Source organism: Biomphalaria glabrata, chromosome 2 (genome assembly GCF_947242115.1).
Source record: "Biomphalaria glabrata chromosome 2, xgBioGlab47.1, whole genome shotgun sequence".
NCBI classification, from domain to species: Eukaryota; Metazoa; Mollusca; class Gastropoda; family Planorbidae; genus Biomphalaria; species Biomphalaria glabrata.
This window is the reverse complement of record NC_074712.1, coordinates 22,081,844-22,097,638: the sequence shown is the minus strand read 5'-3', so window position 1 is coordinate 22,097,638 and position 15,795 is coordinate 22,081,844. Positions and strand designations below refer to the sequence as shown.

The 15,795-nt window shown below is 37.1% G+C and overlaps 1 protein-coding gene across 2 annotated transcripts; it reads left to right on the top strand.

Moving 5' to 3' along the window:
- Window positions 1-86: 86 nt before the first annotated feature.
- Window positions 87-14,066, top strand: LOC129924521 (uncharacterized). Of its 2 annotated transcripts, none has more exons than XM_056019643.1 (2): window positions 87-172; window positions 9,580-14,066. In XM_056019643.1, exons 1-2 carry the CDS (start codon window positions 167-169, stop codon window positions 10,888-10,890), a joined length of 1,317 nt encoding a protein of 438 aa, XP_055875618.1. In that variant the 5' UTR covers window positions 87-166; the 3' UTR covers window positions 10,891-14,066. The 2 variants fall into 2 exon arrangements, with proteins under 2 accessions (XP_055875618.1, XP_055875616.1); XM_056019641.1 differs by lacking the exon at window positions 87-172 and adding an exon at window positions 5,877-6,810 and having other exon boundaries at window positions 9,580-14,014.
- Window positions 14,067-15,795: the final 1,729 nt, after the last annotated feature.

The following is a 15,795-nucleotide window of genomic DNA, read 5'->3' as shown; positions in this document are numbered from 1 at the left end:
AAGATATATTAGGAACACTGACGCAAAAGTGTGCAAATGTACATATAATACCAATATGTTACAACTAAGCTGACTAATGTTATTAAGCAGACTTGTGTAATTTAGCAGACTGGTGTAACAAAGCTTTCAACTGCCTTAACAAAAAAAAAGGGTGAAAAAAAAGTTTATGCAGGTAAGGAAATTGTATTAGCTGTTAATAAAAAAGTATTCAAAGGTATATTTGTTGACTTTCGTAGATCTACAGTTGTTGACTTTCGTAGATCTACAGTTGTTGACTTTCGTAGATCTACAGTTGTTGACTTTCGTAGACCTACATTTCCTATGGACTCGAAAATGGCTGTAAAGTCCATCCCTCGCTTTAAAAAGCCGGCCGCATACGTGGCATGGGTGGGTTAGGTCAGTTGCTGATAGGACTGCTTCTTCTCTCAGCTTTTTGTTGGTTCAGCGCTCTTTCGCCCTGGCCACTCTTCTTGCTTCAAATCTTGAGACAGAGACTCACAGCTTCTCGCCATGAGGAGCGATCGAGAGCTAGTGCTTCACAGCCTTGCATGTCGATATCGCATTCCTTGAAGGAGCTCTTGAGAGTGTCTTTGTAGCGCTTGTATTGGTCTCCATGGGAGCGCTTTACTGCACACAGCTCCCCGTACAGAAGTTGTTTGGGAAGGCGATTGTCTGGCAATTTTGTAATTTTTAGATACATCAAGAAAGAACTAGGTAATCTGTCTATTTAAATGTACATAGGATGATTTAAATTAACATAAATTATTTCGATCTAGGATTTTTAAAACATTATCTCAATGGAAACAAACAAGAATTGGCTTTGTTTCATATATTTGCGTGAAAATCCGAGAAATGATTTTGCATTATTTCTAAACTTTGAAAACTAAATGTGAGCGTGCGACCCCCAGGTCTATTTGTTATCTATTTTTATCTGTATTTCGATCTATTTACTTTATATAGGCCAGGCTAGAATAATTTAATTTAGTGTCTTTTCTTCTTGCATAGGTCAGTGCTGTGTGTTTGTAGTTTCCGCTATTTATAACTTCTGCTAGTTTTAGTCTTTTTCTGTTATTTGTGTTTTACTCGTAGAGGAAAAGTAGTTTTAAAAATAGTTAACTAGCCTTAGAGTTGTTGGCACTGTTTCCATTTCTTTGTCCCTGATTAGTTCTACGTATTTTTGTCTTTAGCGCTTAGGTTAGGTTAGTAGTTATTTTTTAATTTCAGTCTAAGTGTAAGTCTAGAAGCTGTATAGGGTCCCTGTACGAGTTTAGAACATAAATATCTTTCTTCTTCCTTTTTGTATTTTTGTAAAATTGAATTTTAAGATTCTCTTTTTTATGCTGTTTAATTTGGTATATAATGTTGTGTAGTCCGTGTCTTGTGTAATTTTCTAGATTTTATTATAGCGTACGGCTAGGTACAAATTAGGCGTGTCAGTAGTCTAGTTTAGTTTTAGATAATTAGCGTGACGTCATGCTCTCCGATATGTTCGCGCTGACCAGTTATAGCTAGCTCCGGAACCACGTTGAGCCCTCTTTTGTCTTGACCAGTGGTCAGTGCCGACAGTAGTGCCGGTGTAGAGTTAATTGTGTGTAGTGTAATTTCAGCTGGGACCGCCTGCTATCCTTACTGCAGTACTGCTGTTGTTAGTCTACTGCCTGTAGCAGTGTAGGCTGTTGTTAGTCTGCCAATAGACTGCCATTAGTCTGCCATCGCCTCCTTGTACCTTTTTTTGTTATATTTTATTAATTCTAAGCTTAGGTCTAGGGTAGTAATAGTTAGATAGTTGGTTTGGTTAGTCTGTTAGTGTTTGTAGATTTAGAGGGTTTTAGTTAGTTGCTGAGTTCAGTTGTAGTGTTAGTGTAGCTCTATATGTTATATATTTTATTATTGATTTATTTGTGTATGTAAATAAAGTTTCTTTTTGTTTTATTCATCCTAAAGTAAAAGTTTCGTTTTTGCTTTCTTTTAGTTAGCTAGAGATTAGTTTAGTTTAGTTTAATTGTGCTGTCTGGTTGCTTAGGCGACTCTAGCCCCTTGGTCGCAGACCGAGGTGCACAGATTGGGCCCACCCAGTAGAGCTACCACCTGCCTACTGTTACAAATGAATTTAATGTTGAGCAGCAGAAGAGAATAGGCCACCACAGCTCGCGCCTGCCTGACCTGCTCACATAAAGATCATTACTTTTCTATGAAAAAAGAGTTCACGTACATAAAAATCTATATATAGATAAGTCTGTGAATAGATAAATCGTGGATAAGAATTTATTTCCGGTTTCCAGTCTAGTATAATATATAAGTCTATGACCTAGATCTTTCTAGATTATGTATTTAAAAATTGCAAAATAATAATTATGAGACGAGAGTACTCTTATTTTTGATATAGTATATATATATAAGTCTATGTTGTTGACTTTCGTAGATATACAGTTGTTGACTTTCGTAGATGTACAATTGTTGACCTTCGTAGATGTACATGTGTTGACTTTCGCATATATACATTTGTTGATTTTCGTAGATATACATTTGTTGACTTTTGTAGATATACATTTGTTGACTTTCGAAGATATACATTTGTTGACTTTCGTAGTGTGAGCAGGTCAGGCAGGCGCGAGTGGGAGGGGACCTATTCTCTGCTGCTCAACATTAAAATTTACCAACAGTAGGCAGATGTTTGCGCTACTGGGTGGGCTCAATCTGTGCACCTCGGTATGGTGACCAAGGGGCTAGAGTCACCTAAGTAACCAGACATACTAAACTAAACTAACTCAACTAAATGAAAACAAGATAACAAACTTTAGTTTACGATAAATAAAACAAAAAGAAACTTTATTTACATACAAAAATAAATCAATAATAAAAAATAATATATACACTAACTTGACTAACCACTACAACTGAACTCAGCAACTAACTAAAACCCTCTAAATCTACGCTACTACAAACACCAACAAACTAACCAAACCAACTATCTAATACAAACTGATCAAACCAACTAATAAACTACAGTATACTATACTAGACCTAGATCTACACAAACACACTACAATAAACTAGTCTAGATCTACAATATCCTACTACTACAGCCAATCCATAACTAAAATAAGAACATAATATTGTTATAAACCTGGTGGTGGCACAGATGGGGGTTGTGGTGTGTGTGTGTAGTCAGCCGACGCAAATCGCCCCAGGCCAACGGTTGACGAGCGGTCAACCGTGACGAGCTACGACGGTCAACCGAGACGAGTTAACAACATGAAGGTTCGAGTAGGATCGGCGTTGTGAACAGAGCTCAGGAGCGTCCCAGAATGGTCGAGCGACGTTCTGCCCGGTTCTAGAAGGCCAGCAGGGACCCTATATAAAGAGCGAAGGTATCAGAGACGAGTCAGTTACAACTTTCCGATCTACAGTTCGTTACTACGGCTCAGTACAAGTCCGAGACGAGACAGAGAGACCAGTGCAAGAGTTGATACGGCGGCACGGTTATTAACTTGAGAGATATTTGTACAGACTTTACTTGCTGCCAATTGTACAGTATTGGCTGTTATTTTATTGACATTAAACTATTACGTTATTCGGAGCCCTGAGTTGTCAAGTTCTTTCTGTTGGTGGTGCAAGGTGCTGTTTGCAGAGAACCTGGATAGTGAGATTCGTAGCAATATATAACTTATAACTAAGTTTACTAACTAAGCCACTAAGGCTACACTACAAGAACAAAATAACACTAGCTTAAGCTTCCCTAGAATTAGATCTAGAATAGATCTACAGGAACAAGAACAAAACTATCAATAGCAGAAACAAAGTAACACTAGCTTCCCTAGAATTAGATCTAGAATAGATCTACAGAAACAATAACAAAACTATCAATAGCAGAAACAAAATAACACTACATTCCCTAGAATGCATCTATCTATAACAGCAATTATAAGCAGCAGTTATTTTAGCAGAGTAACTGCATCAAAAAGCAGTAATATTCAGCAGCTAAAAGCAGCAGTTAAAAGCAGCTAAAAGCAGTAACAATAGCAGGCCGTCCCAGGTACAGGAATAAAAATATAATTAGACGACAGACCACAAAGATATTCAGCTGTCACACAGACAGATATGGTACTGACCACTGGTCAACTATACACTGAACTGTTTTAAAACAGCGTGCATCACTTTTTATACACAAAAAGCGGAAGTACAAATAATAAGTTTGGCACTAGCCTATAAAAATAAAATATATAAAAATATAGCTCTGGGAGCGCAAGCTCACAGTAGATATACATTTGTTGACTTTCGTAGATGTACATTTGTTGACTTTCGCATATATACATTTGTTGACTTTCGTAGATATACATTTGTTGACTTTCGTAGATATACATTTGTTGACTTTCGTAGATGTACATTTGTTGACTTTCGCATATATACATTTGTTGATTTTCGTAGATATACATTTGTTGACTTTCGTAGATATACATTTGTTGACTTTCGTAGATATACATTTGTTGACTTTCGTAGATATACATTTGTTGACTTTCGTAGATATACATTTGTTGACTTTCGCATATATACATTTGTTGATTTTCGTAGATATACATTTGTTGACTTTCGTAGATGTACATTTGTTGACTTTCGCATATATACATTTGTTGATTTTCGTAGATATACATTTGTTGACTTTTGTAGATATACATTTGTTGACTTTCGTAGATATACATTTGTTGACTTTCGTAGATATACATTTGTTGACTTTCGTAGATATACATTTGTTGAGTGACGAACTAAAGGGAAAAAAATGTCCGCGACATAACATTTAAATTAACACGAAGATGATCTTACAACGCTCACGGTCATTACAAATGTTTGTCCATTGCATTAGAACAATGACCAGTGTTTCCTCCTTTTTCATGTGACTTTATTGATTTAAAAAAAAAAACTAGGAGCGTGCACATCAGACGCCAGGAGAAGGCATTTCGTCAGCACTGGACACAGGCAAACGAGTCAATATCAATATTTTTTTTTTTGTTTGAACTGCGCTTTTCTTATTGCGAACTTCCTGAAGCTCAGGAAGCAGGAAAACCCTTGGCGTCGGGGCTCTGACCGGACACTGCTGGAGGAACTATAAGGGCTCCCATAGACTCCTCGCTGACGGGGAGGAGGGAGAAGCACGGACACTTTTTTGTTTCTTTGGTGGAAGGGGGGTCCACAGAAAAACATTTAAGAAACACTGGACTAGAATTTTTTTATTTTTTAGAAGCAGAATTGTTTAAGCATTATTTGAGATTTCCAACTGCATGTTTCTTTGGCTGTCACTCTTTTCACCAAACACTATAGATGTGTAGGTAGTTCTTAGAAAGGGAAGTAAGTCAAAAAATATATTTAATAATAATTTCTGCTCCATGCATCGTATGAAAGGAAGCATTTTGTCAATCTCAATAGTAGCATACTTAGAACAGCGGTTCTCATCGCTTCTTGTTCTAGTCACCTTTAAATGTGACATTCACAACCACAAAGTTAAGTTAGTGCGAGATTAGGCCTACATGTGATGTCCATACATTGAAACTAACCATCATAGCCTAACCTAAAAACTGTTTAGAAGTTTGGTTCAACCTTCATAAGTATGACATTTTCACACGCCTCCTCATTTTATAATAAAGGAACCACTGGCTTTAACCAAATGAATCAAGTTTACGGGAGTACAGTAGGCTATTTACCGGTGGTTGCCTGTAAACCTTTGAACATATGAATAAGCTCAACAGTCACCTTTTGTCTGTATTGAATGGATATAGAGCATATCTTACTGAAGACCAATGCAAAGAACTTAGCAGAATCAATTAAAATTCGGAAGTGCTCTACTTTGAATGAAGGCGTATGTATACATGTGTCCATGAATTAAACGAATGAGTCAACAGATGTGTGCTTGCGCGATTGCAACAGCTCTCTTTTCAAAATGTGATTTAACACCAATGTAGCTTTTTCCACGTCGAAGTGCCCTCCCAGTCGTTTTTTTTTTACTTGCTCCTTTTCAAAACGTGAAACGGTTGAACGATTTCTTTGAGTTACTCCTGTGTATCTTAGGTGTGTTTGCATTTCTTAGGTTCTGTGATTAGTGGCCAAGGTGCTAGAGCCTCAACATTTCTGGAATAACTTGCGTTCTTTTTCTTTCAATGATCAAAAGGAAATGCTCTGCGTTGGAAACACTGAAAAGATGAATACATCTAGACTTTACCTTTTGTTTTCAAGTCCATCTGTTGTGTGATGCCGATGTATTGAACGAAACCTTTTGATGTACATGTATAGGTCTCTATTTCGACACGCAATGAAAATGTGACGTATTACTACATTACCTCAGTGCTAGAGCGTTTTAGCAATAAGTTGCAATTTTGATATCTTTTAGCTCGTTGGTTGTGTGAGTGGAGTTTAATCAATCAATCAATCAATGTTCTTCATAATGTCTAGTCAATCAGCATGGGAACACATCACGACAATCCCTTCCAACCATATAGTCCTACTTTGATTTCAGAGACAGAGACTTGCTTAGAGTCTCTTGACATCCATGATGGAACAGTAGAAGCCGAGACCAAAGACATAAGTGGTCGCCTTCTTTCGTTATCGTACATCGCTTCGTGTATTGTTGGTCTTGTTCTGCTGTCTATTGGGGTATATCTTACTGTTCTGGGATATGTTGATTCTGAGATGGATTACGTTATTATAGGCTCTAGTGGTATCTTTGCAGGACTGTGTTTTAACTTCGTATTTGTGTATCAAATTTTCAAAAAAATGAACAATAAATTCAGAAAGAAAGAAATATATGAACCAAATAAACATGTAAGTAGCCTAAATGAAATAAAGTTAATAAAGTATAAACGATCTGCCCACAGAACTTATACTTAGAAAGGTCAATAATGTAATGTTTTAAGATCACTAGGATCAGTGTTCGTACTTCTCAAATGTAGGCAAGAAAAACATTATTTATTAACTAGAGGACATTTTTAACAAATAAATTCAGTCTAAGAAATAGAAAAAAGGTCTACATAAAAATGGAAATGCGATTTGAAACTGAAACTCACGGATCGCATTGGACTTTAGTGGTAGACCTCCTTTTTTTTTTACCTTTACCTATCCCTTAGTCTGTTAAACCGTTGGGGCACCAAACAAGACTCGTCGACCGTCTTGCTCCATTCCTCCCTGTCTTTTGCCTTGTTTAGAACCTCTTTCAATGGCAGGTCCGTCCATTCTTTTATGTTATCCTACCATCGCTTTCTCTGTCTGCCTCTTCTTCTTTTTCCTGGTACTGTTCCCTGAAGGAAGGTCTTTGCGAGCCCCGAAGATCTTGTAATATGGCCATAGAGGTTAAGCTTGCGTTTTTTTTTCTTATAGTTAGCAGGTCATCATGGGGTCCGATCGCTGCAATAACCCTGTCTCTAATCTCTTGGTTTGTGATGCGGTCTTTGTGACGTGATACTTAGGATCCTTCTGTATCATCTCAATTCCATTGTTAGGATCCTCCTCTCTAGCTCTCCAGTCAGCGTTCAAGACTCACAAGCACATAAAATGTGGCCATGACCAGGGAGCGCATCAGTCTGATTTTGGTGCCGATGGCAAAGTCTTTGCCTTTCCATATTATTTTAAGTTTTGAAAGGGCTGCTGTGGACTGTGCTATTCGGGCCAGCAGTTCAGGTTTCGTTCCCTCATCTGAGACAATAGCTCCAAGGTATTTGAAGCTGCTAACACTAGTCAGCATTTTACCTCCAATACTGATGCCTCTTTTAAAGCCCTGTTGGTATTGATCATAATTTGGTGTGTTTTTTTTTTTGGCATTTATTTGCATACCATAAGTCTTGTCAGTGCGCATCACCAGGTCAGCTAGTTCTTCTTTTGTCCCTTCTTGGCCATCAATGTCATCTGCGAAGCGCAAGTTAGTAATTCTTTTTCCTCCAATGCTTACAGTACCTTCATAGCCCTCGAGAGCATCTTCCATTATCCTTTCAAGGAAGATATTGAAGAGTGTTAGTGAAAGTAGGTAGCCTTGTCTTATTCCAACTGTGGTTTTGAACCAGTCCCCAATATTATTGTTGAAGTACACCGCACTGTAGAGGTTCTGGATAACTTTTATTATGTTTTTATATGCGGCCCCCGAAAGAGGTAAAGACGATATTAGTTTTGTGTGGCCTGTCTGTCCGTCCGTCCGTCTCGTTTAGATCTCAGAAACTAGAAGAGAAAATGAAAATTGTAGATCATTTAAAGTTCTGATGCAACGGCTACATTTCTTTTCCGAAAGTGAACCATCTAATTTTAAAAATTATCTATGCAAGCAGATTTTTCATTAAATTACACCACTTTTACAACTATTCACTATTAATAGTAACAAATACGGGAGGCTCTTTAGTAGGGGAGATATTTATTTACCATATTTTTAACACATTTATGCAAACGGTTTTAGATTTTTTGTTTAAAAATTATTTTTTTTGCTACATTTGTATTGCTAAGTTAAGTAAGTTCTGTCATACTAATTACTACATTTACACACAAAAAATGATAACTATTTTTTTAAAGAGAACAAATCTATTTAGTATGCATATAAGTTGGACATAATTCAAAACAACAATTAATAAGTAGTTTTTCATATTATCGCATGAACTGCAGCGCTACCTAGTGCAATAGAACACTCAGCCAAAGGGATTTTTTTTTAACGGAAATGTTTTGTGCTTGAGGATTTGAATAAGAGATTGACCCTTTACAAAACAATGAGATCAATAAGATATTAATTATTAGACATCAGTTAGGCCAGGTTCACTTCTAGCTTGACATTCACTTTCACCTATCCTTTGGTCTACTGGACCGCTGGGGCAACACACAAGATCTGTCAAACCTTTTTCTCCATTTTTCTTTGTCATTTGTCTTTGATAGAATTTCATTCTGCTGTCCTTTCTGAAAATATTGAAACCTTGCTTTTTTACCTGCCTGGATGGACCACTTCGGGGTCCGATTTTGAGTTTGTGTTTCCACACAAACTGTCTTTGTAACCTTGTTAATGCTGTACTTTTCCATTGTCGCCCAGAGTGCCCCGTGCCATACGCGATCGAAAGCTTTCTTGAAATCAATCAAGACAAGGAAAAGATTCTCTTGGTGTTGAAGATATTTTTCACAGAGCATTCTGAGGTTTAGGATCTGCTATTTGGCCTACTTATAAATCAAAATGTGTTCTAGGTTGCTTCGGTTATCAATCAAAATCTACTAGAGGAATGGACCTCATTCACCAATCGTAAACAAACAACATTTAACCACGTGATAATATTGATAAAACAATGAAAATAAAGTCACGTGACAGCCTGTGTGTATTACGTAATTTGTATAGAAGAGATAGAGATACACGTGGCTAAAAGTTGTTTGTTTACGATTGGTGAACGAGGTCCATTGTTTTATGATTAATTTAGCCTAAGATATTTGGCTAATGATAGTTTTCTCACACAATCTTAGCGTTAAATGTGACATATAATTATTAATACAACTTTGGTTTCGTTTTGACAATGCATCTTTATAATTTTATCAGATTTAAGTAAATTGTATCCGCATTTATTTGTGTTTATTTTCCAGACAAGTGTCAAAGCAGCGCCATCTATATTGCAGCAAGAGACAGGGGAGACGACGCCCGAAGTTCTTCAAAGTAAATACGCCTACAACCGAGGTATTTTGAAATCTAATTACTGTAGCAAGTGTCAAAACAGCAAAACTGTCTACTTTAGAGCAGATATAGAGGAAGAAGGAAAAGAGACTAAAGTTATTTTATTGAACCAAGCTAGGCTTAATGATCACTGCAATGGACGTGATGATGGAACTAAACTGGGCAGTGAAAGACGTAACAAACTCAATAAACAAAATCAAAAGTTGAAACTTAATGGATTAATTGATCACAAACAGGAAAAGTCAATAGCAAATAAAAACAATTCAGTACAAAAGGTAGCAAAAGGCAGCCTGGCTACACAACAGGATAACAACCAGAAGCAGAATTTCAGTCAGGCTACACAGCAAGGTCACGTGACACATCAAATCCACAAGCGTATAAAGTGTAAAACAAGGCCAAAAGAAAATTATCAAGCGTGTAATGTTTCAATCAGTGACCAAGAGAAACTTTTAAATCAAACGTCGTCCCCCTTAATTCAACCATCGCCGGACGTTCAAGTGTCAAAAGACTCCAGTCTGACTAGAGTTAAACGTAAAGCGCAGCTTAAAGTTGTGATTGAGACCCACTCAACTACTGATAGAGTAAACGATTTTAACTCTTTGACCACTACTGCTGTACAGCACGTTCAGACAGTCGAGGCGTGTGTTCATACTTTACATACTGCCAATAATTGTGATTCTGGGAAGGCGTCTATAGACTCTCTTTCCATGCTGGATGAGAATGATAACGTCTTCCTGAAAGGTTGTTCAGGAAATATCTCTCCCTGCAAAGATGTCTCGGACGATTTTCAGTTCAGCATGTCTGATTCGATCTCTTTAGATTTCAGACACCAGACTGATAAGAAGATGGCATTTCTAGATGTCAGTAAATACAGTGATACGTCTTCAATAGAAGCAAGCGAACACAGACTGCCTTCTATAGATGTAGGCGAACACAGACTAGTTTTCATTGACGTCAGCAATCTAAGATTATTGTCAAATGACCTTGGCCGACATATACTGTCTCCTGGTGACCTGGGCAAACTTTTAAAATCTGCCAGTGACGTCACTAAACTCAAATCTCCCGGTGACGTCGATAAACATGCAGGCCTGTTTCCTAACCATAACGTCACCCAACATAAATTACCCTCCAACGATCGAATATTGACTTCCAGTGCCACTAAGAACAATTATTCCTATGGATTTAGGACGATAGATGATCATATAGAAGTACTTAGTGATTGAACAAATGTCTAGCGGCTTCTTCCCCATTTTGTTGCATAAAGTTGGTGTCGGACGTTTTTTTAATAAACAAGTGTAAGAATACTCAATTTTAGGAAGCATAATAAAAATCATTTGTCCTTTTTGAAATGTTATATTCTGAATTTTATATTCTGTATTCGCCACATATTGAAAAAAAATAAACATAGGCGAGAAAAAAAATTAAACTGACCTCTATAACCTCTCCATTCCCATCAAGCATGAAAGTCTAGTCTTTGCAAATGTACCTATACTTTATTAAATTGTTTGACCCAATCAGATGTTGACCGAATGTAAGATGTTATATTACATTAGATAAATTGCATAAGAACAAGTAAAAGAATGTAACACAATAACACTAACATCTTTTAAGTTCTTTATTTCTTTCCTTTTGCGTGAAAAAAAATGATTTTAAGTAGATGATTTTCAAATGCATGTTTGTTTGTTTTTTAGATAAATGCTTTTTGTGTAGGCATACAGTGATTTTTGTTTTAGGTCCACTCCATACGATTAAAATATATTTTTAAAAGTATGGATCTTGTGTAGCCTATACAGTATTAAATGCTGCATTAATAGGACTATGCCATCTGCAATCCTGGACCCTTTCTTTAGGCTCGCTTTCCATGTTGATCTCTCCGGTGTCTCTTTTTCCTGTCAGTGTCGATTTTGAAGAGCTTCATATCGTGTATACACAAAAGAAGTAGAAAGAAGCAACAGCAGCTGTGTATCAAGAATTGGCTTCTTTAGTCACACAAGATGTTGCAAAGGGAAAACATTATCTCTCGAGAGGTCAAATGTCACAGATAAGAAATAGACTACTTTCATAGATGGATGTAACGGTGTATTTTTTGGAGACATGCTTTGTATTGTATTGTCTCCAAAATATTCTGATATACGCGGATTCGAAAGTAGGCTACTTATAAATCTGTCCAACACACCACTAGGACACTATGAAGTGACTCAGCGCTAAATAATTTGCTCTAAGTTAATATATTGAAACTTAATTCAATCAAATTGTTTCCAAAATATGAAATACTGCTCTGCATATTTACAACTGGAATAGAAGAGTATAGTTGACATAAAACACTGTAAAGATACAAGGGAACAAATCGTAATCCAGTGAAGAATAAATGCACTGGAAATTAGAATTAATGACTGTGAACAATGACCAAAGACTAACCATCAACTGACCCTAGTATTAGCTATTTGCTCCTTAAATATGACCGGATCAAGATTTCTCTAGACCCTTTACGTCAGCTATCCTAGATTCTACCACCTTTGACCAACATCATATTTAGGCAAATCAAGGCTATCTGGAAAGGTCTTATTTTCTCACGCACTCGAGATGATAATAATACTGGTCCGCCGTTCCGGCCCCGCTCTTTCTGTTCTGGTTTACACACTGAAGTGTGACAATACCTCCCCCCCCCCCGGGCTCTCTTTAAGCCAATTGCATTATGGGTAATATAAGTAATTGCAAGCTAATTAACCTAAACATTACACCTCAAATAATCTAAATATGTATAATACTATAATGTGATTGATTTATGTAGTAATGATGTTGTCACGGATGAATGTCTGTATGTATGTATAATAATCAATTTTTACCACTGCGCGAATGACCGGAAGTGTGTTAGTTATCAGAAAGGAGAGAGACCAGCGTGTGATATGTGCTATGAAGTTTATTAAAGTTTTTGTGTTTTGATCGAGTTGTTAATTGTTTTTTGTAACATATATTTGGAGGCTCGTTTGTCTAGTCAGTTGACTTAGTCTTGGAAGACATTATGCAGAACTGCGGTTCGGCATTACAAAAAGATCAAGGACTAAGAAGGCCATGAAGTGTGTGCGCTCATGTGGCACGGTGGGAAAAAATGAGTCAATCAGCCGAGACGAAACTAGGTCAAACATAGTGATAAAGCACTTTGCATTGTTTATATTGGATGCTACACACGTAAACAAGGATGGCAGACATATTTTCACAGATAATTGCCACTGTAAAAGAAATGGGATTGACTGGAACCGCTTTACAAGAGTGGGTAAAAGAAAGAGAAGACAGAGATCGAGATGAGATAAAAGAGCTAAAAAGAGAAAAGAAACAGCTAAAGAAAGAGGTTGAAGAAAGAGCTAAAGATGCGGTAGAAAGAGCTAAAAGGGCAGAAGCAAGAATTAAAGAGCGAGAGGCTGTAGAAATACACAAATTGAGAGTCAGAGAGACGGATCTTAGAGAGAAAGAAGAAATCAAAGAGCATATAAAACCTGATTAAGTTTGTCAATGTTCGGTAAAATATATGAAACATAAATACAAAGTGGAATAGTCCTAAGATGCTTCTGGTTTGTTTTTTGGCTTTATGCACTTCATTTCAGTGTCCAATAATCTTTTAATAGTGTTATCTTGAGGCTTTAAAGAGTTGTAGCTCACTTTGTAGCCTAAAAAAATGTCACTCCTTGCATGGCTAGTTCCATTTTGCTAAGTTTGATAGCCATGTTTTGTCAGTTCGTGGACAATTTCTCTAAGTCCTTATAAATATTCTTTCCAAGATGTGTGGAAGATGCAGATGTCGTCGATTTATGATACAGTGTTTTTTCTTCAACTAAATAGTTGATGAATAGCTATGTTGAGAGTATTACTTGCATTGAATAATCTAAATGGTATGTAAATGCATTGATTAAGTCCAATTACAGTAGTAAAAGCTGTGTATGGTTTACATTCTTCTTCCGTAGAACTTTGGTAATATTCTCTTGAGAGATCTAATTTTGTGAAATATTTTGCCTCATCAAATTTTGTCATGAGATCATCTGGATTCGTCATAGGATAAGAATCTAGCCGAGTTGTATTAATGTTGAGTTATCTCAAGTCTACGCACATTCAATGTGTTGAAGAATTGTGATGTTTTTGTTCCTGTTGTAATCTGTTTTGGTTCCATTAATAATGCTTTTATTGTGGTAACAGGACCTCTCTGATTTGCACCGCACCGTAGAGCATTTTGACGGAAGAAAAGTCTGTATTTTTAGTTGACTTTTTTTGTATGCGAAAAGAGCTGCTGGTAGTAACAGATCCCAATTTTGTGGATTGTCATTGCCAATTTTCGATATGACATGTTTCAACATTCCGTTGAATCTTTCACATAGTCCATTGCTTTGAGGAAAGTATGGCGTGGTAAATTTCTTTTTTTTTTTTAAATATCTATGAATGCTGTAGCTATTTTTGCTGAAACCATTTGCTTCTATCACTTATATGACTCCTGGAATCCGGTTCTGGCAAAATAATTTTGACAGAGCTCTCGTTATGTCAATGGCTGCTATGTTGTCTAATAGTATTGCCTCTGGCAATCTTGTACATGTATAATTGTATTGCCGCTGGTCATTTTGTACATGTATTTAATAGACTAAGTATATACTTATGATTTCTGGCGATTTCAATTATCATATATCTGATAAAGTCTATATAAACAACTTACGTTTGATCATATGTTTCAGTTGTTATAGGTAGGTTAATAAGTATGGCAGACGTTAATGGTTGCCAGAAAAATGACAACGGTGACAAAAGATTCTTCATATCGCGGGACCTGGGACTGTTTCCCTACTCGTCACCCCAGAGAATACGATGTCTCATTGAAATAATTGTCATGCAAGAAGAAGAGGCTGGAACTGTATAGATTAAATACTACCGAAACCTTTTTTTTTTCAAGGTAAATATAAAGTTTAACAAAGTTTTAAGTCTGACCCAAGACTATATAGATCATGGGCGTAGCCAGGATTTTTTTTTCGAAGGGGGGGGAGTTGGGGGGATTTTTTTACCCCCCCCCCCCAACTGGACCCCCCCCCCCCCGAAAAAAAATATATATGTGGGAAGCGTGATCGAGAGGCCAAGTGCGCTTGAACTTGGCTTGGCTTGGCTACCTAGAAGGGGGCACGAGGTTCGACACTCGACTCGGGCAAAGTTGTGTTTACTGAGCGCCTAAAGGCAGCACGGAAAACCAACTCCTAGATACCCCCTCCCCCCACTGGTCCACAAATGAGATTGGACCAAAAGCACTCTGAGCATGCTATAAGTAATCTATATTAATATAATATATATATATGTGTGTATATATATGTGTGTGTGTTTGTGTGTGTACATAATTAATCTCTATTACATTCTGACCCTTCATTATTTTGGAAGACATTTATTGTGCCCATGGATAGGTTCTTCCTTGAGTTAGTGAAAAAATTGTAGACTCCTCGCCCTGTTGAGATAGGGATCAAGGCGGAGCCCCGCCGCAGAGCACTATTTCTGGTATTGAAAGCCAACTAAATGCATATTCTGAGGTACCTGCAGTGCATTATTTTGCTATTAAAAAGTTTTATTTCAAAAACCCAATGTACTATTCTTACTGACTTAGACCCTCCCGCGCCGTTCGGCGCATTTGCTGGCAAGCTTTTTCCACAAAAATCTGTCACTGGCAATGTCTGAAGCATCTTCCCATCTGCTTTGAGGACCTCCATGAAAGTGTGGAAACAAGTTGTACTAGGATGTCATCGCAACTCTTATTATGCGTAATTCATTTTGTCGGAGAACATGTCCCGCAAACCTCATGCGACGCTCTGTCACAACCTTACTAAGGGGTCGACTCCCAGTTCGGCATAGGATTTCCTTGATTTAGACCCGATTTCTATAACTGACTCCTAAAATCTGTCTTAGCCATCTTTGTTGAGCCACATTTAGTGTTTTTCAATTTCGGCAAATGACTATTCATTGCACTTTATTAATTGAGCCCAGACACTGGTAGACATTTGTAACTTCTCTTGACTTCGATATTGGAATTAAGTGACTATTTTGCTTTAGATGTTATATCGAAAAGGGAAGTTTTATCGTCAAAATCATCTCGTATGGGGTTTTAAACTAAAATA